Source organism: Mus caroli, unplaced genomic scaffold, assembly GCF_978045245.1.
Source record: "Mus caroli unplaced genomic scaffold, Mus_caroli_1 scaffold_1, whole genome shotgun sequence".
Taxonomy (NCBI): domain Eukaryota; kingdom Metazoa; phylum Chordata; class Mammalia; order Rodentia; family Muridae; genus Mus; species Mus caroli.
This window is the reverse complement of record NW_028227256.1, coordinates 136,234,403-136,261,809: the sequence shown is the minus strand read 5'-3', so window position 1 is coordinate 136,261,809 and position 27,407 is coordinate 136,234,403. Positions and strand designations below refer to the sequence as shown.

General features: G+C 36.2%; 1 protein-coding gene across 1 annotated transcript; it reads left to right on the top strand.

The window, feature by feature from the left end:
- Positions 1–218: 218 nt before the first annotated feature.
- Cfhr1 (complement factor H related 1) lies at positions 219–11,799 on the top strand. The gene is made up of 6 exons (XM_021153967.3): positions 219–373; positions 2,495–2,689; positions 3,624–3,800; positions 5,643–5,825; positions 8,355–8,537; positions 11,393–11,799. Exons 1-6 carry the CDS (start codon positions 301–303, stop codon positions 11,611–11,613), a joined length of 1,032 nt encoding a protein of 343 aa, XP_021009626.2. The 5' UTR covers positions 219–300; the 3' UTR covers positions 11,614–11,799.
- The last annotated feature ends 15,608 nt before the right edge of the window (positions 11,800–27,407 follow it).

Genomic DNA, 27,407 nt, shown 5'->3' with positions numbered 1-27,407 from the left:
TTGATTGGCTAGGATACTCACACCAAAAATAAATAAATAAATAAATAAATAAATAAATAAATAAATAAAATGAAAAATAAATAGTATTATATTGCTAAATACATAATAAATGTGAGTGCTGAATGTTAGTGTAAAATGCCTATTGGACATTGTTTATTTGTTTTGCCCCTCCCTTGTGAACTTTGATATTTACCAAACTAGGTTCCAGAAATGCACTGAAACAGAAAGTCATGCACAGCAGTTTTAACAACAGGGTTCCCAGAAGCACCACCAGGATTGGAGTGCTCTAGGCTTTAGAGGATGGGGTTCTGTCGCCTGTTGCTCTTAGCTATTGTTCTCCTAACCTCATGGTTCTCTACTGCCAAAGGTGAAGGTAAGCAGAAAGAGATGTGACAAAAACACATTCTGTTTTGTATATGAAAATATTTTTGATTTATTTTATTTTTAGTAAAGCATTAAAATGGAACATAAACGACAGCATGTTTTAAGTAAAAATAATGAAACATTTTGAAGGGTAAAAACCAGTCCACGTATGGAAATAGTTTCTGATAGGGAACAAAGAGGAGAAATTAAATAAAAGGAGGTACTTTCATCTGTTTTCTAAACTTCAAAGTGTTGTTAGCCTCAAATGCAATTTAGAAAGAACAAAATATATTATTTTAAAATGCATAAAAAATAAATGTAACAAGATGAATTTTCAAAATGAACTGCAACCTAAATAAACAGAGCCACTGACAAGACAAGGCTCCACACAGACACTAAACATTCCTGAATCTGTGTGCGGTTGACTTCCTTTTCACAGATCAGATGCCTTTTAACTTCATAGCCATTAAAATGAGTAACTTTTTCCATTTCAACCAAATGTATCTTCTTATCAACTGGAAATGTCTTATATAAAACAATGAGGAATACTTTTATGTTTGACATCACATCTATGGAGTCACAAATGATGCTTTAAACAAGGGGTGGGATTCTGAAATTTAGTCATTGCACTTGAATAGTTTCAAAAAGATTTTATTTTGCTATTTTTTGTTTTTGCTAATCTTCACATATAAGTAAGGGTTATTTAGAGAGGGATTCAGGTCTCAGTTAAGTGAAAAATAGGAACAAGATCATTACGTTTGTTTTGAGATCCACCCTAAAAAATTTTCAACATTGTTTCAGAGATTTAAATTCATTTTATTGGATTAACACATTTCACTGAGAGGTAATCAGAGGAAAGAAGTCACAGAATGAGACAAAAAGAAATTACCCTGCTAAACAACAGGAAATGTTTGCTTGTTTCCTTGTTTTCAACTTAAATTTTTTTCTGAGTTTACCCTTACATTTTGTCCCTACAAACTATCTATACATACCTCCTTGTTCTCTAAATTATGGCCTCTTTAGTAGATGTTATTGAATATATATACATATATTTTTTTCCAAAATACAGTTAGCTATAGTCACACACTTTTATTTGTAGATACTAAGTGTCTGGTATGTTGTACAGTCTGGAAAATGACCTACAGTAGTCAAACTTATAATTTTAACTCAGTGGAACAAGTCACGGTTAAAGAATAAGTAGCAGTTAAGAAGTTCATGAATACGTGAAAGATTAGCAAACAGACAGGCAGACAAGCAGACACAGAGACAGGCAGACAAAGACACAGAGAAAGAGAGAGAGAGAGAGAGAGAGAGAGAGAGAGAGAGAGAGAGAGAGAGAGAGAGAGAGAGAGAGAGAGCATCTAGGACCGTTAATTTATAGCAGCTATCTGGACTTCCCCTCTGAGAGTCCTTTTGGATAGCACATTTAAGCAATGGAACAGATAACAACAGATATAGGTCACATGAACAAACTGGTTCTCACAATTTCCAGCAGAATCTGACTGGAAAAGTTGAAACAGTAATCTGAAGTGTCCAGTTGCTTTTCCTTCGAAGATAACTTTGGCACGACTGATCTTTTAGGTTTTTTCTCTACTCTTGCTCAGAATCTGAATGGGGTCCTCTAGCTGGTTGCCTTAGACATGCTTCCTCAATTTCTGTAAGATATCTGACAGGCAATTTGATGATTCAAATTTCTGTTACTTTTACTTTTTACTTGGAAGTCTCATACAATGAGACATGGCTTTGCCTATTGGAACTCCACATGGCTTACATTTTTAAAAAGTTTCACTCTTCTATTTCTTAAGGTTATTCTGGAATCCAATTTGATGTGTGTGTCCTATAGTGAAGATATTTGTAAGCCCACATCAGAATCTGTAGGAAAACAATCATTTTCCATTTTGTAGTGGGTAGTTGAGTAAAGGAAGCCTGACAAGGGAGGTAAACATTCGTAGCCAGGGACATCACTGATGTGTATACTCAGTGTTAGGGGACTGGTGTAGAAGGGGTTTTGAAAGGGTTTGGGATATACTTGGACAATAGTAGCAATGTTATTCACAAAAGACAAAACATATACAAATAAGTGTATGCTTAATAATTATTAACAATTATTTATCTTTCTTCTTTTTCCAAGTGAGCCTTTGTGATTTTCCAAAAATAAGACATGGAATACTATATGATGAAAAGAAAAATGAGCCCTTTTCCCCTGTTCTTAGTGGGAAGATTTTATACTACTCCTGTGAATATAATTTTGCATCTCCATCAAACTCCTTCTGGACTCGCATCACTTGCACAGAATCAGGATGGTCACCAACTCCGAAGTGTCTCAGTGAGTAAACACCCATCCTTAGATGAACACTAATCCATGAAAGAGAAGAACATGTAGGAAGGGAAACTGGTATCTGGAAAATCACAGAGTTACGCTGGAGAAGGGACAGACAGTCTGCCTTTTAGGAGCTATATTCTCCTCAGGAAAATCCAATGGAGAACATTGTCAACAGGTAGTCTACAGAAGAAAAGTATGAATTGAAAGCTGGTCATAAATATATTTGACTATTAACAGCTCTTGTCAAACATGTGCTTATTAGCAGTATGGCCATTCTTTTTTTAAGGAAAAAAATCATTTTGTTATCCACTGCTTTTGAATTATCTTTTCCCTTAAATGTTCCATAGCGAAACATTTTACTATTCTGTTTTCCAAAACTTATTTCATCCTTAGACTTGTTATCTATAACATATGAATCCTTAAGTAAATTATGCAAACCCCACAACTATGGTTTTTTGAAAAAAAGACAAAAAAAAAAAAAAAAACCAAAGCAAGGAAACAAGATAGATCAGTGAAGAAGCAGCTTACAAGAGTCATTATTTGTTGAAGAAAGAATTTTTAAAAGTATATCATAGCTATTTTATAAAGAGAAGTTTTTCAGTGAAAAATATTTTATTCAAAAATTATTTCAAAAGACCATGAATATGGGCCTTGTTCAGTAGACAAGATCCTTCATCTATAAAGAGAAATACCAGCATTCAGACATACAGAACCCACATAAAATGGACAGTGGCCATTTACAATCCCAGCACTTGGGATGTGGTGACATGGCACTCCTGGGGAAAACTCCCTATCTAGACCAACTGGAATTGGCAGGCTTCAGGAACTTCATTTGAATAGTTTATTTAGGTTGTGTCATTCATTGAAAATATTTTAATATGCAACCTAACTTTCTATTAACTTTCCTCCTATTGTGAATTGACCCTTTTCTCCTTAGGGCTATGCTTCTTTCCTTTTGTGGAAAATGGTAATTCAACATCTTCAGGTCAAACCCATGTAGAAGGTGACATTGTACAAGTGGTCTGCAATCAAGGCTACAGCCTTCAGAATAATCAGAGCACCATCACCTGTGCTGAAGAGGGCTGGTCCATTCCCCCCAAATGCATTTCCACCAGTACGTTCAAAAACATTGTTCTCTCCTATCCTTCAATGATCTGTAATACTTACAATCAAGTTTACTGTTATGGATTAAAGTTTTCTTATGGGTTTACCATTAGGCATTTGGATTTAAGTTACAGTGTGTCTTAAGTACCAAAATTTCTTGACCTTACAACCATGATTAGAGGAATACAGGAAGTGGTCAAAGAGATAAAGTAAAGGAGTAAACTGAGTTATAAATATGAATTGCAATTTGGACATTTTGATCCCAAAAGAAGCTGAGAAGAAGGCCAGTGAAATTATTTATCTTTTAAATTGATCACTATTTTGGCAAGGAATTTCTGGTATTATCATCAGCATTGTAAATCATGCATGTCAGAAAATGAATGCTACTGTTTTATCCCTGATGATACATATTATTTTCTATTAAAGTTTCTATTAAAGTTTCATTACCTGTAAAGCTAATGGTCCCTGACACTGCTGCACTTATCTTCATCCTACAGTGTTGCCATCTTTTCTTTGATGATTTTTGTGTTTGGAGTGAGACTACTACTACTTAAGGTCTCTAATTAGTCCTTTTGTATTTTTTGATGCTTGTTTTATTTTTAGTTACAAATATCATGTGTGAAAAGCTTTTCAAATATCATTTCATTTATTAAATATAATTAAACATCCCCAAATATTCTGTCAGCTTTAAATCTTTGATTTTCTAGTTATTAAAGACACTTTGATAATAATACCTCATTAAATTCCCATTGAATTAATTCTATTTTATTTTTCTTTTTATGTAGCATAACATATATTCAGAAAAAAGTTTTCAAAACAGAGCACAATCTAAATTCCCAAATCCTTTGTACTTTCAGTTTTAACCCTACAAATGTTTAAGAAAGAAAATGGTGGGTGGCAATAGAACAGCAATTAAGGGAACTGACTACTCTTACAGAGAACCGTGCTTGAGTACTCTGGTCCCAAATACCAGCTCACAACTCCCTGTATCTCCATTTCTAGATGTTCTAATGACATCTTCTTACATTTTTGGATATCATGAGTTCAGGCATTCAGGAGCACACATTTGGGAGAATAATGCTGCACATAACAAAAAAAAAATTTTTAATTTGTTTTGTCATTTATATTTTCTTATTCATTCACTTAACATCTGGTCACAGATCCCCCTTTCCCATTTCAGCCTTCAACCCCCCCCCCATTGCCCCCTTGTCTTCTCCTCACAGAGAATGTGCCCACCCCTCCACCATGGCCACCAGCCCACCCTTGCACTGGTAATGATTTTCAGCATGGCTGTTATTCTTGTTGAAAAAGAAAGCAGTCGGGTTTAATTACATAGAATATGTTTATAAACATAAGTTGATAACATTTATTGGAGAAAAACAAGAAAACTCTTTCTTTGGCATTAGAACTCTTTAAAAAGTCATGTATTACTTTTGTTGAATTTCTTCCTCTGGCTGCCATAACAGATCACTGTAAACTTGGTGTCATAGAAAATTACAAATCTGTTCCCTTATGGTTTAGCAGACCAGAGATACAAAAGTAGTGTCTGCGGGCTGCAGACAAACTGTTGCCCTGAATGGTTTCTTTATTTTGTTCCCAACAAGTATTCTATCCACATGCCTTCTCTAGTCACATAGCTACTTGCTTTGTTTGATGAGGGCCATCTTCCTCCAACTTCATATTGAGGAGTTTGCCATAGTTTAACAATTTCTCCTCAATATACATACCTCTGTCATTGTATTATAGTCAAAGTAGAAATCACTAAAGTCTTGTTTAACACTGTACTCTTTTTGGTTCTGCTGGAGTCTGTAATTTGACTTGATTCTCAAACATTTGAATCTTGTCTTCTTAGATCCAACAGGGAAATGTGGGCCCCCTCCACCTATTGACAATGGAGACATCACCTCCTTGTCGTTACCAGTATATGCATCATTATCATCAGTTGAATATCAGTGCCAGAAGTATTATCTACTTAAAGGAAATAAGGCAATAACATGTAGAAATGGAACGTGGACTGAGCCACCAACCTGTATATGTAAGTACCTTATTCTCATAGATTATAGGAGATTCAGTTTTATAACATGGATATTTTTCTGTTTATAACATTCACAAAATGAAAGTACTGTTTTGCTTAATGCTTCAGTGCCAAACATCAGCATGTGAGCAAAACAAGATTAATAGATTCTCTTTATAAAAACCACCTGTCAAATAAAATTGTGCATGTATTCTTTATAATTTTTCACTAACATGTATTAATGTCCACAAAACGTTGGAGCCAGTATGATATCCTATGCCTGTTGTCTCAGTCAGTGTTCAATTTATGTGAAGAGACACTATGACCATGACAAATCTTTTAAAAGAAATCATTTGTTGTGGATTCCTTACAATTTCAGATTTAGTAAACTATCATCATGTTTGGTAGCAAAAGTAGACATGATGGTGAAGAAGTAGGTGAGCATTCAACATCTGGCTGTGCAGGCAGCAGGAAGAGAAAGGCATACTTCTTCTAAAAAGGCTACTCCAACTCCAGAAATGCTGTAGCACCTAGTCCTTTTTGAGTACCACCAGTTCCAAATGAGTAATCTATATGTGAGTCTATGGTGGCCATTATTTTTCAAGTCACCACACCTGTATACATCTTGCATTTATTAAATTCATACAATGTTCTCTTAGATAAGACAACTAACTTCTACTAATTCATTTATTCTAGAGAAATTTTAGTCTTTCTTTTCACTCTGTAAGAACCCAATGTACTTGTCTTCCTTGTTTGGTTGATTTCACTTAATATCTTCCAATGCCCTTTTCTTTTCTTTTCTTTTCTTTTCTTTTCTTTTCTTTTCTTTTCTTTTCTTTTCTTTTCTTTTTCAGAGTATTACTTGTTGCTTTATTTTTTTAACTGTTATTTGGTAGCTTATTTTTTATTTTTATTTTTTTCTTAGGTATTTTCTTTATTTACATTTCAAATGCTATCCCAAAAGTTCCCTATACCCTCCCCCCCCCCCCATCCTGCTCCCCTACCCACCTACTCCCACTTCTTGGCCCTGGCATTCCCCTGTACTGGCCAATGCCCTTTTCTAACTAAAAAAATAAAATGTATCTTTAATATCTGAACAATATTTCACATTTAAGTATGCTACATTGTCTTTATAAACTCACCAATTGGTATTAGTTGAGACAGTTTTTTCATCTTAGCTATGTTCATGTAGCAGTTTACAGTAAATATATACAAGCAGGTTGAGAAGGTTAATTTTGTTTCCTTTGGATACATAAAAAAGATGAATATAAGAACAATATATGTAAAATCTAGTTTTATATTTTAAAGAAATCTCAATTATTATCTATTGTTATCCTCAACGTCATATTTCCATCAACAGCTTATGAGTTTTTCACTATAAACTTGAGCATATGTAATTTTAAGGGCTCCTTTCTCTAATGCTAGTTTAACTGAGAGACAAGGTAACTTATTATGGCTTGGTAGTGAAACGACAACTAATAGTATTAATGTGTTTTTTGGTTTTGTTTCCTACTTAGGGTCGTGTTTATTGTTGTTGTTGATGCTGTTGTTGCTGTTGTTGTTTTCTGGGGTTTTTTGAGAAGTATCTATTCATTGATCCAATTTTGGTTGACATATTGTTTCTCAAAATGCATTTGTACCACAGACTGTCAGTTCACCTAAAAAATATCAACAAACTGAAATCATGATTAATTATTTAAATATAATTTAAGACTGATATGGAGCAAAGCTGTTTCAAACAAGATACAATCAATTTACTAAAAATGGTATTGTAACTTCCATCAGACCAACCAGTCCAAGAGCAATCAAATCAAATCAAATCAAATCAAAACAAAACAAAACAAAACAACAATTTAGAAAAAAAGGAAAACAAAACTAAGCCAAATAAAATTTATTTTCATTTCTTTAAGTTATCTTGACATAGGATAACACTGTAAAAGATATGTAAATACCTGGAAACAAATAATAGACAACCATTTACTCTGATTCAACTGGCTGCCAATTTCTGAGTTGTGTTGATTATGCTCTGTGCTATGTATAAGAACCTCATTGTGATAAAATCCATGGGTCAAGGTTTGCTTTTTGCCTTGTGGCTTGGAGTCCTATTGAAACACGTAGTGTCCAAACCAATGAAATATTTCTGTGTTTGTTTCCTTGATTTCAGACTTTTCCTGTGTCCTCACAAGAGCACTCAGTAGTCTAAAAGAAAAACATATAGCACAATATTATAAACTTAGATGAGTTTTGAATTTCTTTGCTAGAATTTTCAATGTCTCATCTCTTCATGTAATGTTTACTAAATGTTTATGTCCAAGCATTTCATATATACTTAGCAAAAGTATAACAGAGATGTCTATGCTTATTTTGACCCTATCAGAAACCCAGAAAGCCTCATAAGCATTCTTTAGCATTAGAAGTTTTAAAGTCTTATTTACAAATGTATTTCTACAAAAATAGTAAAAAATATATAGGGTCATATACTATCAAGTTTCTTTTTAAAAATGCTATAATTTGACTTGATTGTCAAACATTCAAATTTTGCCTTCTTAGACCCAACAGAGAAATGTGGGCCTCCTCCACCTATTGACAATGGAGACATCATCTCCTTGTCATTACCAGAATATGAACCATTATCATCAGTTGAATATCAGTGCCAGAACTATTATGTACTTAAGGGAAAGAAGACAATAACATGTAGAAATGGAAAGTGGTCTGAGCCACCAACCTGTTTGTGTAAGTACCTTATTCTCATAGATTACAGGAGATTCTGGTTTATATTATGGATATTTTTCTGTTAATAATAGAACATTCACAAAATAAATGTATTGTTTGATCAGTGCTTCAGTGCCAAACAATAGCATGTGATAAAAGCAAAGATTATTAGATTCTTTTTATAAAAACCATCTGTCAAATAAAATTGTGCATGTTGTTCTTTATAATTAAGCTTTTACTAACATGCATTAATATCCATGAAACTGGGCACCAGCATGATATTCTATACCTATTGTCTTAGTCAGTGTTCTATTACTGTGAAGAGACACTATAATCATGGAAACTCTTAGAAAAGAAAGCATTTGTTGGGAATAGCTTATAATTTCAGAGATGTAGACTACTATCATGGCACAGAGATAAGCATGATGGAGGAGAAGTAGCTGAGCATAATACAGCTGACTCTGCAGGCAGCACGAAGAGATAGACATATTTCTTCTAACAAGGCTATACCAACTCCAACAAGGCCATACCTCCTAATCTTTTTTGAGTATCAACAGTCCCCAATGAATAAGCAATATGTGAGCCCATGGAATCCATTCTTTTTCAAATCAACCTATATACATCTTGTATTTATTAAGTCCATACAACATGTGCCGCCCTTAAACAAGACTACTAAATTTTATTAATCACTGTCATGCATTTTAGAGATAGTTTAGTCTATCTTTTCATTCCGTGAGAAAGAACACTAAGTAGTTGTCTTTCTGTGTTTGGTTTATTTCACTTAGTGTCCTCCAATGCATTTTTCTAACTAAAATATATCTTTAATGTCTAACAAAATTTCACATTTAAGTATACCATGTTGTCTTTATAAATTCACCAATTGGTACTAGTTCAGACCGGTTTTTTCATCTTATCTATAGTCATGATTGCAATAAGCATATACATGCAGGTTGAGGAGGTTCATTTTATTTCCTTTGAGTAAATACAAAGAAAATAGCATATAGCAAAAATGTATGTACAATCTATTTTTAAATTTTTAAGAAATCACAGTTGTCATCTATAGTAGTTTCACTTAGTCACATTACCTTAAGAGCTTATGAGTTTTTCACCACACATTCATGATCATCTGTAATTATAAGGGCTACTTTCTCTAATGCTGTTCTGAGTGGCAAGGTATCTTACTATAGCTTTAGCCAAAAAAAAAAAAAAAAATGGCAGCTAATGATATTAAGGTTTTATTTTTTTTTTCCTACTCAGGTTCTTGTGTATTTTTTTGAGACGTATCTATAAATTTATACAATTTTGGCTGGCTTATTTTTCTTTTAAAATGCATTTTATCATAGGCGAATTACAGTTTATTTAAAAGTTATCAACAAACTGAAATCCTAATCAATTATTTAACTATAATTTAAGACAGATATAGTGCAAAGCCATTTTAAGAACTATATAAGCCAGGCATGCTGGCACACTCCTTTATTCCCAGCACTTGGGAGGCAGAGGCAGGCGGATTTCTGAGTTCGAGGCCAGCCTGGGTTACAGAGTGAGTTCCAGGACAGCCAGGGCTATACAGAGAAACCCTGTCTCGGGGAAAAAAAAAACTATATGTATAGTCTTGCCAAGATTATATTCCCTAGTACAGGGTAATGCCAGGGCCAGGAACCAGGAGGAGTGGGTGGGTTGAGGAGCAGGGCCAGGGGAAGATATAGGGGACTTTGAGAGAGGAAACTAGGAAAGGGGATAGCGTTTGAAATGTAAATGAAGAAAATATCTAATAAAAATTTTTAAAAAGAAAGATACAGTCAATTTAGGGGAAGTATTCCTATAACTTCTAACAAGGACCAAATCAATCAAATCAAAACAAATAAAACAAATCCAAATCCAACCACAAACAAAAAAAAATGAATTTTAAATTTTTTGTTTCCTTGACATAAAACATCCCTATAAAAGGTATGTACATACCTAGAAAAATACAATAGACAATCATTTACTCTGATTCTACTGGCTAATTATTTCTTAGTTGTATTGATTATGCTCTGTGCTATCTACAAGTATGTGATGAAATCCATGGGTCAAGGTTTGCTCTTTGCCTTATGATTTGGAGTTCCTTCCAAACATCCAGTGTCCAAAACCAACGAAATGTTTCCCTGTTGGGTTTTCCTGTATGTTCAGTGGTTTGTTATTGCATCAGTGTCTTTGACCAACTTTTAGTTGAATTTGCCCAGAAAGACAGAGAGTATCAAATTTTAATCACCTCCATATGGATATTAATTATCTTTATATCATTCATTGAATATGACATCAGTTCTATAACATAAGTTTTTGGAAAGTCTTTTAAGATCAGTTAACTGCAGATACATAGATCAGTATTCAAATCACTCTTCTCATTCATTGGCGTGATCATAGAGTTCTGGTTACTGTGGGGCTCATGATGTATGTTGAAATCAGTTATTACGATGTCTCCAGATTTTCCTTTCTGCTCTAGTTCCAGTTGTCTACTCATTCTATTGTACCTCCATACAAATTTGAGATTTTTACTCCTATAAGAATGAAAAATGTTATTGCTATTTCAGGATGGGTTCATAGAGTCTGATAGTTTCCATAGGAGATGCGGACACTTCAATATTTATTCTTACAACCTATTAATATAGGAGATTTCTCCATTTTTGTCTTTTCAAATTCTTTTACCAGTTAACTAATATTATGATTAAAGCTCTCACTACTTTTGTTAAATTCATAGCTGAATTAATTTTTGAAATTACTTATAACAACACTGAACTTATAGTTACATCTCAGAGAAATGGAATTCATCTATAGATAAGGGGTGATTTCTTTAGGTTTATGTATTACTCAATGAACTCTGGTCATTTTTCTTTCAGCTGCATGTGTAATATCAGAAGCCATTATGGAAAGACATAACATACGTCTCAAATGGAGACAAAGCGAAAAGATTTATGTTCATTCAGGAGAGGATATTGAGTTTGAATGTAAATATAGATATAGAAAAGCAAAAGGATCACTGCCATTTCGTACACCGTGTATTAATGGTAAAGTCAATTATCCCACTTGTATGTTAAATCACAATACGTTTATTCATTGATTTTATTGTTTGCACGTTTGCGTTTTTTATTTGTTTGTTTGTTTGCTTGCTTGCTTGTTTTTGTTTTTCAAGACAGGGTTTCTCTGTGTAGCCCTGGAACTCACTCTGTAGATCACACTGGCCTCAAACTCAGAAATCGGCCTGACTCTGCCTCCCAAGTGCTGGCATTAAAGGCATGCACCACCACTGCCTGCTGATTTTATTGTTTAGAAATGCACATGAATATTACTGCTACAGTTTCAACTTCCATTTGAAGTATTAACTCATTTCTTCTCATAAATATAAACTTTTTTGTTATATGGTGATTAATTTGTAAATTTAAAGACTATTGCCAAAATGCAAAAGCAGTAATACAAAACTCCTAATCCAAAATATGATATGTCCAAGGACAAACTATGTCAAACAAGAAAATTTGATGTATGTTTTTCAGCATTGTTTTTCTATTCAGAACTTCCTCAGATTTTTCTGGATACCTTTTGATGTAACGTTTTGATTTATAATGAATGAAAGATATATTGACTCAATTCTTCAAATTAGTATTGTTTCTGAATCATGTAACAACCAAACTATCATATATTATAGTACTAATGCATATAATTAAAAACTATATAATACTTTCATATCAAAAAAATCTAAGGAACGTCTTGCATATGAACTTCTAATATTTGATACATTGAAATAATTAAAGGTTCAAGCAATTATGCAGAGGGATTAAAATTTTCACTAGGTGTATCATTCTATTACTGCAATAATATTGACATTAAAAACTATAAATATTTGGTATCACTTATATACAGGCAATGAGTACTGCATTAGGCAGGATTTTATTGCTATAAAGAGACATATTAGCCAACTCTTATGAGGAATAATATTTAATTGGGGTTGGCTTATAAGTTAACATATTTAGTCCATTGTCATCATGGTGGAAAGCTTCGCAATGTCCAGGTAGACATGATGTTGAAAAAGAAGCTGAGAATTTTACATCTTAATCCACAATCAGAAGACAATGTGCCACAATGAGCATAGTATGAGCATGGGAAAGCTCAAAACCTTAACTTCTCAACTGCTCTGAGTGCAGAGGGTCCTCTAGGATGTATTGTGATATGGAGTCCTCAAAGAAGGAGACCATCTAGGAGTCTTCCCAAGCAGCAAAGACCAGGTAGAGGGAACAGACGTGACTGAAGGAAGGGAATGTCATTCGGGAGGGCAGGTGATTTGGTGGGTGATGGGTCCCCAGTCTACCAGGCTCCCAGCAGCAGCTCTGGGACTGGAGGAGAGGGATTGAGGGAATTTCTTATCAACTGCTCTGAGTTCAACAAGTCCTCTAAGATGGATTGGGATATGGAGTCTTCACGGGAGCAAACCAACTAGAAGTCTGCCCCAGCAGCAAGGACCAGGAGAAAGGTGATAGTCACACCTAGACATAACTGTTCTACATACAATGGCAACTGCATTATTAATTTAGAACAGAATAGAACTTTTGTGGTCATTCTGTTATTATAACAAACTTAAAGAAAACCATTGGTAGTCTCTTAATTGATATTAGCGCTCGTAATTAGGAAATAGAGGAAATTGAAAAAAAAACAGAAATATGTGTACATATGCATTTTTAAGAAAACACAACCAAAGCACTCATTTTAACTATAATCCTTGTTGTTTCTCAAGTAGGTTATATGGCCTTAGCTGACATCTTTGTTAAGGTGCTATACCTGTCAAGAGACCCCATGACCATTGTAACTCCTAGAAAGGAAAAACCTTTAATTGGGATCAGTTTTCTCTTTCAGAGTTTTTACCATTATCATCATGATGTGAAGCATGGAAACTTGCAGGCAGAAATGGTATTGGAACTGAGAGCTTTTATATCATGATCCTCAGGCAAAAGAAGGATACAGTGTAACACTGGACATAGCTTGATCATAGCCCTAAAAACATGTCCACACCGTGACATACTTCTTCCAACAAGACTACACCTGGTCCAAAAAGGCCATATATCCTAATAGTACCACACCTAATGTGCCAGGATTTACTAACACATGATATATGTGGGCCATTCTTACTTAATCACCACATCTGGTATTTATAACTACATACGTTTACTATTCATTTTGTATTTCCTCCACCTTCTGCAAGCACCTCAGCATGTCTTAGCTTTTTTCCTGGAGGAATGACTCATACTTTCATTCCTGAAAGGTCTGTGCTCTTTGTCATGTTCCCTGAATAAGGCCATGGTAAATTCTCATGGTCCTTCATCACAGGACATTTTAGCACCAAGAGGCACCCCAAATATCCTCTGCATGCCAGACTTAATTTCCTTGCCTCTATTGTGGAGTTGCAATACAATTTTCCCATGTAATATTGGAACTATCAACCCTCTTACAATTGTTATTTCTTTCTTAGCCTGTTTGTTAAAAAAAAATTAGAAGCCCCACAGTTACCATACAGAAGTCAGAACTTCTGGGTCAGTTCAATATTTGTTGTGGCTCCTTGCAGGAGCATTCTCTACTCTGGAAACAAAACTACTAAGATATCAGAACTTATGGCCTCAGGAACAGAAATCATTTAATTCCTAAACATTCACTAGGGGTGAGAGTGGTTTTCTGATTCCTACCCCTTGATTCTTGACCCATGAATATTGGCTACAAGGGACACCATACCATATATTAGATGAATACTCAAAACATATTCTGCCCTCTCGAGAACACTGCAACAGCTCTCCCAGCTGCTGCCAATTAATTTCACACTACATCTGCAGATTCACGAGGCCTTTTTATCTCTCCATCAGGCTACTTGCTACAGAATAATGAGTAATAAGGAATATGGAATAATGAGGAATAAGGAATAAGATCAATGGATCTTATTGATCTTATTCCTTATTCCAGAATAAGGAGTAATAAGGAGTAATAAGGAATATGGAATAATGAGGAATAAGGAATAAGATCAATGGATTCTAATAGGATCATGGGTCTTAGTCAGATACAAAACTGTGTAGAATACCAAGATGGTGAATAAGGTATTCTTTAAGTCCACAGATAGTCATTTTGCCAGAGGTATTGTTTTCAGGAGAGGCAAATCGATAACCAAAATAAGTATCTACTCCAGGAAGACAATAAAGTTTACTTTCCACAAAAGGAGTGTCCAATATCAGTCCACCTGTCACCAGGTTGCTGGCTTAACTCCACTGGGAATGGTGCCACATCAGGATTTCAGTATTGGTCTATGCTGTAGGCAGATTTGACACTAAGAACAAAACTATAGCCAGAGCTGCCTTAATGAGTGGAAGTTCATGTTATCAAGTCCATGTATATATACTTCATCTTTTCACCATCTCCACTTTGTTCATGGGCACATTGGACAATTATAGGGATGTCTATGAAAAGAAGCTGTCTATCCACAGAATGGGGCATTGATTATTGAACTCCTCCTCAGCTAACGTCATTTATTGAACATTTTCATGGGACACAAGTTTCTTCACAACCTCTTACAATTTGGAGAGATCTTTCCACATGTATCTTATTTTCCAGATGTCCTTATCATCAATTTTCCAACCTTTCTCAAGCCCCATCCAACCAATAAATTAGCTAAAACCCATGAATCAGTGAACAAGTGTACATCTGACCATTTCTCTTTTCAAATGAAATGTATGACCATGTGTACTGTCTGAAGTTCTGCCCACTGTGCAGATTTCCCTTAACCCATGACTTTCAGCATTTCCAAAAGGGATTGTATCAGAGTACCTGACCACTTCTGGGTGGTGCCTGTATAAAATGCATAATCACTAGTAAACCAGGACCTAGTCTTCTCCTTCTCAGCCAATCAATTATAAGGAACACACCATGAAACTCTAGGTATACACTTTTCAGCTTACAACATTTTAACAGGAATAAAAATAATTTGTCCAACCTCAAGTAATTTACTTGTTCCAGCCTTCAGGATCTGCTCAGACCTAATTATGCATATATGACTTTCATTTGATAATAAATTGGTGCTGTGTACATCTTACTCTATGATTTGGTGGGTCAGATAACCCTTATCTCATATGTGCTCCCCAGGTCACATGATAACAAGAGCCCAATAGCAAACTAAGATCTGTCTTTCAAATGGAAAACAGCTTGTTTGCAGGTGATGGTAGAGCTTTGCTCCAAAATGCCAAAGGTCTATTCTGAAATTTACCTATGGGAACCTGCAACAGATTCCAAAGAGCACTCCTATCTGCCATTGACACCTCGAGTAGCATTAAGTCTTCTGGATCATATTGCCCAAGTAGTAGATCAGCCTGCACATCAGCCTAGAACTTTCAGAGAGATTTCTCCTGTTTTAGGCCTGATCCAAAGCTAGCAGTCACTTAGTATATGCACCAGAGTAATACACCTGAGTGAGGAGTGTGATTTCTCCAAACTGTAAATAGGCCCCCTAGAAGTTTTACTTCATTTTGTTGGTAAAAGAGAAAAGATACAATTTTTATAAATCCATCCTCTGCTACCCATATGTGTTAACAATGAGTTCAAAATGGTTACAACCTGTTGCTTACCTGATCCAATCAGCATGTCATCATTATAGTTCATCAATGTGACACTTTGAAGAATTTATAGATGATCAAGATACTTTTTGTCTGAAATAGTGTTCTGTTTATGTGAAGAAACACCAGACAATTATGTTCATTTTAAAAAAGAATCCAATTGAGGCTTGCTTAAATTCAGAGGTGTAGTCCATTATTGTCATAATGGAATGTGTGCCAGCATGCATACATTCATGGTACTGGAGAGGTCACTAAAATTCCTTCATGCATATCAGCGGACAACAAGAAAATAATGATATTGGGATTGGTTTGAGCATTTGAAACCCCAGTATCCTCCTCCAGTGTCACACTTCCTCCAACAAGGACATGCTTACTCCAATAAGGCTATTCTCCCTGGTGATCAAGCATTCAAATCCATGACCCTATGAGGGCCATTCTTATTCAAAGCATTGCACCTTCTTACTCAGTTATGACAATGATCCAGAGCATTAATATATCCTTGAGATAAAACTGAAGAGGTCTACTGCTGCCCTTGAGAACTGAAGGAAAATTGTTTCTGGTGGTCCTTGTGAACAGGTAGCAATAATCATTTATTTTCTAGATAAGTAGCTGTAGATCATTTATCAGGAGATGTGTTAATTTCCTCAAGTAAGGACAATATAGCTAGTCTAGTAGCCATATTTGGAGTCTCTACCTGATGGGTAAAAGAAGTATGGGTGATGGTTCATAGCATATCTGCTTTTATTTCTCCAATCAGCCCCAGCATGAAAGAGTCATCGTTCATGAAAAGTAACAGTGGATTATTCACAATCCCATCAAGGTTCTCTGCAGTAACAGAACTAGGATTAATCTCTCTCTTTCTCTCTCTCTCTCTCTCTCTCTCTCTCTCTCTCTCTCTCTCTCTCTCTCTCTCTCTCCCCTCTCTCTTCAACCTCTCTCTCTTCCCTTTCTCTCTCTACTTGTGTGTGTGTGTGTGTGTGTGTGTATCTTTCTATCTGTATCTGTGTGAGAAAAGTAGATCTATTAGAATGATTTACAGTCCAACTAATCGAACAAAGACTTTCTATGAATGGAAAGACAAAGAGTCTAGTAGTTACTCACTCCACAAGGCTCTAAGTCACATTTTGTATTTAGTAAACTCTGTAAACCCCAAAGAAGTGTGTTCTAAAGTCTCTGAAGGAATGAACATTTAAACTAGGCAAGGGAAAGCAATCAAAGAGCAAAATCTTCCTTTTTCCATGTCCTTAGACAGGCTTGCAGTAGATATGTGGTCCAGAATAAAGGTGTATCTTTCTTCCAGAATATCTAGATTAAAGACAAATGCTTTCTGCTTCAATAAAGAATACCCAAAATGAGACAACACTGAAGATAGAAATCCTAGGAAGGAAATCTGGAACCATAGATGCCACCATCAGCAACAGAATATAAGAGATGAAAGAGAGAATCTCAGGTGCAAAAGATTCCATAGAGAACATGGGCACAACAATCAAAGAAAATGCAAAATGCAAAAAGATCCTAACTCAAAACATCCAGGAAATCCAGGACACAATGAGAAGACCAAACCTACAGATAATAGAAGTAGATGAGAATGAAGATTTTTAACTTAAAGGGCCAGCAAATATCTTCAACAAAATTATAGAAGAAAACTTCGCAAACCTAAAGAAAGAGATGCCCATGATCATACAAGAAGCCTACAGAACTCCAAATAGACTGGAACAGAAAAAAATTTCCTCCTGTCACATAATATTAAAAACATCAAATGCACTAAAGAAAAATAGAATATTGAAAGCAGGAATGGTAAAAGGTCAGTAACATATAAAAGCAGGCCTATTAGAATGATACCAGAATTCTCACCAGAGACTATAAAAGCCAGAAGATCCTAGACAGATGTTATGTAGACCCTAAGAGAACACAAATGCCAGCCAGGCTACTATACCCAGCAAAACTCTCAGTTACCATAGATGGAGAAACCAAAGTATCCCATGATAAACCCAAATTCAAACAATATCTTTTCACGAATCCAGCACTTCAAAGGATAATAAAGGGAAAACATCAACACAAGGATGGAAACTACACCCTAGAAAAAGCAAGAAAGTAATCCTTCAACAAACCTAAAAGAAGGCAGCCGCAAGAACAGAATCCCAACTTTAACAACAAAACTAACAGGAAGCAACAATTACTTTTCTTTAAGTTTTCTTAACATCAATGGACTCAATTCCCCAATAAAAAGACATATACTAATAGACTGGCTGCACAAAAGGGATCCAACATTTTGTTGCTTACAGGAAACCCAACTCAAGGAAAAGGACAGACACTATTTCAGAGTGAAAGGCTGGAAAACAATTTTCCAAGCAAATAGACAAAAGAAACAAGCTGGAGTAGCCATTCTACTAACGAATAAAATTGACTTCCAACCCAAAGTTATCAAAAAAGACAAGGAGGGGCACTTCATATTCATCAAAGGTAAAATCTACCAAGATGAACTCTCAATTCTGAATGTCTATGCTCCAAATACAAGGGCAGCCACATTCATTAAAGAAACTTTAGTAAAGCTCAAAGCACATATTGCACATCACACAATAATAGTGGGAGACTTCAACACCCCACTCTCAACAATGGACAGTTTCTGGAAACAGAAAATGAGCAGAGACACATGGACACTAACCAAAGTTATGAAACAAATGGATTTAATAGATATCTACAGAACATTTTACCCTAAAACAAAAGGATATACGTTCTTCTCAGCACCTCCAAAATTGACCATATAATTGATCTCAAAACAGGCATCCAGAGATACAAAAATATTGATATTATACCATGCATCCTATCAGATCACTACGAACTAAGGCTGATCTTCAATAACAACATTAATAATAGAAAGCCAACATTCACGTGAAAAATGAACAACACTCTACTCAATGATTCCTTGGTCAAGGATGAAATAAAGAAAGAAATTGAAGACTTTTTAGAATTTAATGAAAATGAAACTACAACATATCCAAACTTATGGGACACAATGAAGGCAGTCCTATGAGGAAAACTCATCGTCCTGAGTGCCTCCAAAAAGAAACTCATGAGAGTGTACACTAGCAGCCTGACAGCACACCTAAAAGCTTGAGAACTAAAGGAAGCAAATTCACCCAAGAGGAGTAGATGGCAGGAAATAATCCAACTCAGGGATGAAATCAACCAAGTGGAAAGAAAAAGAACTATTCAAAAATCAACCAAACCAGGAGCTGGTTCTTTGAGAAAATCAACAAGATAGATAAACCCTTAGCCAGACTAACTAGAGGGCACAGGGACAGTGTCCTAATTAACAAAATGAAAAATGAAAAAGGAGACATAACAACAGAACATGAGGAAATCCAAAACATCATCAGATCCTACTACAAAAGGCTATACTCAACAAAACTAGAAAACTTGGATAAAATGGACAAATTTCTAGACAGATACCAGGTACCAAAGTTAATCAGGATCAGATTAATGACCTAAACAGTCCCATTTCCACTAAAGAAATAGAAGCAGTCATTAATAGTCTCCCAAACAAAAATAGCCCAAGACCAGATAGGTTTAGTATAGAGTTCTATCAGACCTTCAAAGAAGACCTAATTTCAACTCTTCTCAAACTATTCCACAAAATAGAAACAGAAGGTACTCTACCCAATTCATTCTATGAAGCCACAATTACTCTGATACCTAAAGCACACAAAGATCCAACAAAGCAAGAGAACTTTAGACCAATTTCTCTTATGAATATTGATGCAAAAATACTAAATAAAATTCTCACAAACCGAATCCAAGAACACATCAAAACAATCATCCATCATGAACAAGTAGTCTTCATCCCAGGGATGCACGGATGGTTTAATATATGGAAATTCATCAATGTAATCCACTATATAAACAAACTCAAAGACAAAACCACATGATTATCTCCTTAAATGCTGAGAAAGCACTTGACAAAATCCAACACCCATTCATGATAAAAGTCTTGGAAAGATCAGGAATTCAAGGCCCATACCTAAACATAATAAAAACAATCTACAGCAACAAGTAGTCAACATCAAACTAAATAGAGAGAAACTCGAAATAATCCCACTAAAATCAGGGACTAGACAAGGCTGCCCACTTTCTCCCTACCTATTTAATATAGTACTTGAAGTTTTAGCCAGAGCAATTTGACAACAAAAGGAGATCAAGGGGATACAAATTGGAAAGGAAGAAGTCAAAATATCACTGTTTGCAGATGATATGATAGTATATATAAGTGACCCCAAAAATTCTACCAGAGAACTCCTAAAGCTGATAAACAGCTCTAATGCAGTAGCTGGATATAAAATTAACTCAAACAAATCAATGGCCTTTCTCTACACAAAGGATAAATGGACTGAGAAAGAAATTAGGGAAACAACACCCTTCACAATAGTCACAAATAACATAAAATACCTTGGTGTGACTCTAACTAAGGAAGTGAAAGATCTGTATGATAAGAACTTCAAGTCTCTGAAGGAAGAAATTGAAGAAGATCTCAGAAGATGGAAAGATCCCCCATGCTCATGGATTGGCATGATTACTATAGTAAAAATGGCTATCCTGACGAAAGCAATCTACAGATTCAATGCAATCCCCATCAAAATTCCAACTCAATTCTTCAACAAATTAGAAAGGGCAATTTGCAAATTCATCTGGAACAACAAAAAACCTAGGATAGCAAAAACTCTTCTCAACAATGGAATCACCATGCCTGACATTAAAAGCTGTACTACAGAGCAATTGTGATAAAAACTGCATGGTGCTGGTACAGTGACAGACAAGTAGATCAATAGAATAGAATTGAAGACCCAGAGATGAACCCACACACCTATGGTCACTTGATCTTTGACAAGGGAGCAAAAACCATCCAGTGGAAAAAAGACAGCATTTTCAACAAATGGTGCTGGCACAACTGGCGGTTATCATGTAGAAGAATGCGAAGTGATCCATTCTTATCTCCTTGTACAAAGCTCAAGTCTAAGTGGATCAAAGACCTCCACATAAAACCAGAGACACTGAAATTAATAGAGGATAAAGTAGGGAAAAGCCTCGAAGATATGGGTACAGGGGAAAAATTCCTGAATAGAACAGCAAACGCTTGTGCTGTAAGATCGAGAATCGATAAATGGGACCTCATAAAGTTGCAAAGCTTCTGCAAGGCAAAAGACACTGTCAATAAGACAAAAAGACCACCAACAGATTGGGAAAGGATCTTTACCTATCCTAAATCAGATAGGGGACTAATATCCAATATATATAAAGAACTCAAGAAGGTGGACTCTAGAAAATCAAATAACCCCATTAAAAAATGGGGCTCAGAGCTGAACAAAGAATTCTCACCTGAGGAATACCGAATGGATGAGAAGCACCTGAAAAAATGTTCAACATCCTTAATCATCAGGGAAATGCAAATCAAAACAACCCTGAGATTCCACCTCACACCAGTCAGAATGGCTAAGATCAAAATTTCAGGTGACAGCAGATGCTGGCGAGGATGTGGAGAAAGAGGAACACTCTTTCATTGTTGGTGGGATTGCAAGCTTGTACAACCACTCTGGAAATCAGTTTGGCGTTTCCTCAGAAAATTGGACATAATACTACCAGAGGATCCAGCAATACCTCTCCTGGGCATATATCCAGAAGATGTCCCAACCGCTAAGAAGGACACATGCTCCACTCTGTTCATAGCAGCCTTATTCATAATAGCCAGAAGCTGGAAAGAACCCAGATGTTCCTCAACAAAGGAATGGGTACAGAAAATGTAGTACATTTACAAAATGCAGTACTACTTAGCTATTAAAAACAATGAATTTATGAAATTCCTAGGCAAACGGATGGATCTGGAGGATATTATCCTGAGTGAAGTAACCCAATCACAGAAGAACTCACATGATATGCACTGACTGATAAGTGGATATTAGCCCAGAAACTTAGAATACCCAAGATACAGTTTGCAAAACATATGAAACTCAAGAAGAAGGAAGACCAAAGTGTGGATACTTCATTTCCTTTTAGAATAGGGAACAAAATACCCATGGAAGGAGTTACAGAGACAAAGTTTGGAGCTGAGACAGAATGAAGGACCATTCAGAGACTGCCCCACCCGGGATTCATCCCATAAACAGCCACCAAACCCAGACACTATTGCACATGCCAGCAAGATTTTGCTGACAGGGCCCTGATATAACTGTCTCTTGTGAGTCTATGAAAGTGCCTGGCAAATACAGAAATGATGCTTACAGTCATCTATTGGATGGACAGAGGGCCCCTAATGAAGGAGCTAAAGAAAATACCCAAGAATCTAAAGGAGTCTGTAACCCTATAGGAGGAACAGCAATATGAACTTACCAGTACCCACCAGAACTTTGTCTCTAGTTGCATATGTAGCAGAGGATGGCCTAGTCAGCCATCAATAGGAGGAGAGGCCCTTTGTCTTGTGAACATCATATGCCCCAATACAGGGGAATGCCAGGACCAGGAAGTGGGAGTGGGTGGGTTGGGGAGCAGGGTGGGTGGAGGGTATAGGGTACTGTCGGGATAACATTTGAAATGTAAATGAAGAAAATATCTAATAAAAAATGGCAAGTAAATAGATGCAACTGCTTTAATGTCTGTTTCTATCCAGAACTTTCTTAGACACAACTGCTTTAGTGCCTGTTTCTATCCAGAACTTCTTTAAGTTCCTCCAATCATTCTTCATTCTTTGTATCTAAATCTCTGATTCACAGTGAATGGAAGATGTTTTGTCTCAGTCTTCAAATTAGTACTATTTCCCAAACATGTAACAACAAAATTGTCATACTTAATATTACCAATGAAAGTGTTATATAATGCTTTTTTAGTAATAATATATCCAAGAAGTATTTTGTATACGAACTTCTAAAATAAAGGTTTGGCACAATGAAAAATTCAGGTGATTATATATTTTTGTTTGTTTTGGTTTGCTTTGGAGGGGGTTGTTTATTAGATATTTTCTTTATTTACATTTCAAAGGTTGAAACCCTTTCATAGTTTTCTCTCCAAAGACCCACTATCCCCTCCCCAATCCCCCTGCTCACCAACCTACCTACTCCCTCTTCCTGACATTGGCATTCCCCTACACTGGGGCATAGAGCCTTAACAATACCAAGGGCCTCTCCTCTCATTGCTAACCGAAAAGGCCATCCTCAGCTACACCTGTGGCTCTCCAACCATAGGTTCCCCCCATGTGTACTCTCTGGCTAGTGGTTTAGTCCCTGGGAGTTCTGGGGGTACTGGTTGGTTCATACTGTCATAGGGGAACCCTATGGGGCTGCAAACCCTTTCAGCTCCTTGTATCCTCTCTATACTTCCTCCACTGAGGACCCTGTACTCAGTCCAAAGGTTGGCTAAGAGCATCCACCTCTGTATTTGTCAGACACTGGTAGAGCCTCTCAGGAGAAGGCTATATCAGGATCCTATCATCAAGCACTTGTCATCCATAATAGTGTCTGGGTTTGGTGACTATATATGGGATGGTTCCCCAGATGGGGCAGTCTCTGGATGGCTTTTCCTTCAGTCTCTACTCCACACTTTGTTTCTGCAACTCCTCCCATGAGTATTATGTGCCCCCTTCCAAGGAGGACCAAAGTATCCATACTATGATCATCCTTCTTCTTGAGCTTCATGTGGTCTGTGAAGACAGGCAGATAGATCAAGGGAATAGAGTTTAAGACCTAGAAATGAACAAATGCACCTATGGTTATTTGATCTTTGACAAAGAAGCCAAAACCATCCAGTGGGAAAAGGACAGCATTTTCAACAGATGGTGCTGGTTCAGCTAGGGGTCAGCATGTAGAAGAATGTAAATTGATTCATTCTTTCTTTTATTAGGTATTTTCTTTATTTACATTTCAAATGTTATCCCCTTTCCTTGTCTCCCCTCTGAAAGCCCCCTATCTTCTCCCCTTCCCCCTGCTCACCAACCTACCCACTCCTCCTTGTACAAAGCTCCAGTGTAAGTGGATCAAGGATCTCCACATAAAACCAAATATGCTGAATCTAACGGAAGAGAAAGTGGGAAACTATCTCGAACATATGGGCACAGGGGAAATATTCCTGAACAGAACACCAATGGCTTATGCTCTAAGACCAACAATTGACAAATGGGACCTCATAAGATTGAAAAGCTTCTGTAAAGCAAAAGATACTGTCAATAGAACAAAATAGCAACCCACAGATTGGGAAAAGATCTTTACCAACCCTATATAGAATGGGGAGCAAAAGAATAGCAGGAGCTAAAGGGAGGGAGGGACCTGGGAGGGAGAGAGGAGGCAAAGGGAAAAAAGGCAGTCAGGGACAGGTGTTGGAAGGGAAAGGAAAGACATACAGAGGGTCAGAAAATTGAATAGAAACATGTAGCCATGGGGGGATGTAGTACATTTACACAATGGAGTACTACTCAGCTATTAAAATCAATGACTTCATGAAATTCTTAGTCAAATGCATGGAACTAGAAAATATCATCCTGAGTGAGGTAACCCAGTTACAAAAGAACACACATGGTATGCACTCACTGATACGTGGATATTAGCCCAAAAACCCAGAATACCCAAGATACAATTCACAGACTATATGAAGCTCAAGAAGAAAGAAGACCAAAGTGTGGATGCTTCAGTCCTTCTTAGAAAGGGGAACAAAATACTCACACTCACGGGAGATAGAAGATGGGAGGAACTCCGGAGAAAGAGAGGATGGGAAGGGAGCAAAAGTAAGCAGGATCAGGTTCTGAATGAAGAAGCTAGAGAAAAGACCCAAGGAGCTGAAGAGGTTTGCAGCCCCATATGAGGAACAACAATATTAACCAACCAGTACCTCCAGAGCTCCCAGGGACTAAACCACAAACCGAGTACACCTGGTGGTACCCATGGCTCCAGCCACATATGTAGCAGAGAATGGCCTTGTGGACATCAATGGGAGGAAAGGCCCTTGTTCCTGTGAAGGCTTGATGTCCCAGTGTAGGGGAATGCCAGGGCAGTGAGGTGGGAGTGGGTAGGTAGGTGGGTGAGCACCCTCATAGAAGCAAGGGGAGGGGGATGGGATAGGGGGGTTTTGGATAGGAAACTAGGAAAAGGGATAACATTTGAAATGTAAATAAACAAAATATACAATTTTTTAAAAAAGATTAAAAAAAAATTCCTGACTCAAAACATCCAGGAAATCTGGGAAACCATGAAAAGACACAGAAGGATCAGAGGAGGAGAGGGGAAGGTGGGAATGATGTAAGCATAGAGCTCATGTAAGGTATTCTCAAAAAATAAATTAAATAATTAATAAATATTTACTACAAAAAGGAGTATTAGTTTTAATAGACAATAAATTTTTTAAAATGTAAACGTGAAGTCGTCACAGATATTGTTATTCAGTTGTTTTTGGAACTAGGAACTTTATGGTAAAATTGATTTTTTTTCTCATGTTGTCTAGGATACAAAATGACTCACAAGTAATTACTTGAAATCACTTATCATTAATACAGGCAACACAATGGCAGGTATTCAGAGTAGACAAGGTAGAAAGATTCTATTTCCATACACCTTCGGAGGCAACAAGGATAACTTTTGAGGATCTATAGGAGACATGTTTTTAATTCTCTGCTAACCTTTTAAAAAGATTAATTTATTTTACATGTATGTGTATTCACATAAGTATATGTATGTGAACCATATGTATGCACAGGCTGCAGAGACCAGAAGACAGCATCTGGCCCCCTAGAATTGTCATTATAGGCATCTGTGAACAGCCATGTAGACATCAGGAACTTTTCTCCAACTCTCCACAAGATTAGTCAATGCTCTTATTCACTGAGCCATTCCTCCAGCTACTTGGTTAGACTTATTAGAGCCACATTTTCTCCATTTTTTCCTTCAAAAGCCTCAAGCTGAGTTCTCCTGAACTCAGTTTTAATATATAATGCTCTCTAGTGTTTTGATCTTGCTTTTTTATAAAGAAAAAAGATAGATATCTATGAATTCTTAATTTCCTCTTGAAATTTTGAGTTTCTCAGTGAAGAACCAAGCAGCACCGTTCTACACTTTGTAATACCCCTGGGTAATACTCATGTCATGGTGGTTCTTTGATCTTTTATCTTTGTACTACAAAGATGATAAATTACCTAAGCAGAGTTTGCTTTTCATATTCTTCTTAACGGCTCTTAAAGCACAGAGTTCTTTGAATAGCAAATGATGATTATTGTAACATTATTCTCAACATTACCCATCCAAGAGAAGTGATAATTCACTGGAAGTATTGCAATGTGTGCCAGGTTACCTAACTTGATTGGGCTTCTCTGAATTTCTCTCCCATTTATCATCTCTCCCCATTCTCAGCAGGTAAATTGCTCTTTTGTTTTTTCACAGAGAAAACACAAACCATTGGGTATGAATGTCCTCAGTTCAGCCATATTTTCCACTCCCAACAAAGGTCATTCCTATTTTTGTGCTTTGAGTATCTATTCTTGTTTCTTCAAGAAATTCTCTGTAATATATTATGTATTATTTCCCCCCAGAATCTTCTACATGTCTTTCATTATATCATTATATTTCATTTTAATGTGTTCACATTTTCCCATAATTTTAAAAGACCCCCCTTTATCTTCATCCCCTCTTTCCTCATTGCAAGTCCCACTCATTGATAAAGTTACATTTACGTCTTCATTTTGTGTGTGTGACTTATATTTATCCTCCAACCTACAACAGTCTCATGTTCATATGATCCTGTTTTCTAGGAGGGAATACAGACCTTATCACAGCTTTTTTTTGTCGCATCTCCACTGATTTTCATTGAATCGATCTAGCCACTTTCTTTTTTATACCCTTTTTAAATCCTCCATTCTCCCCCTAATCACTAAGCAGTGCATACCTGCCTTTGGGCCATAATGTTATGTGTATGCATTCTCAACCATTTTATTCTCCCATTTTTCAGAATTTAGAATTAAATAACAAGTTAAACAATATAGAATTGTAACTTGGTGGTGGATAAAATGTCACATTAATAAAACTAAGTTAAATGGACAGTGCAACTCTGCTCTCCTTGTACTGAGCCAGTCCTAATGTGGACAACATGTCATTATTTGAACATGTAAGTAGAACACTACACTATAATTTGATCATTATCCTTGTAGGAAGTTAATTTCAAAAAGTTCTTTACACTTTGAAAAGTAGTCTTTTTCTTATTTTATAAAGTAACTCTTACACTATACCATTATATGTGCCTTCTCCCAGTGTGTTTG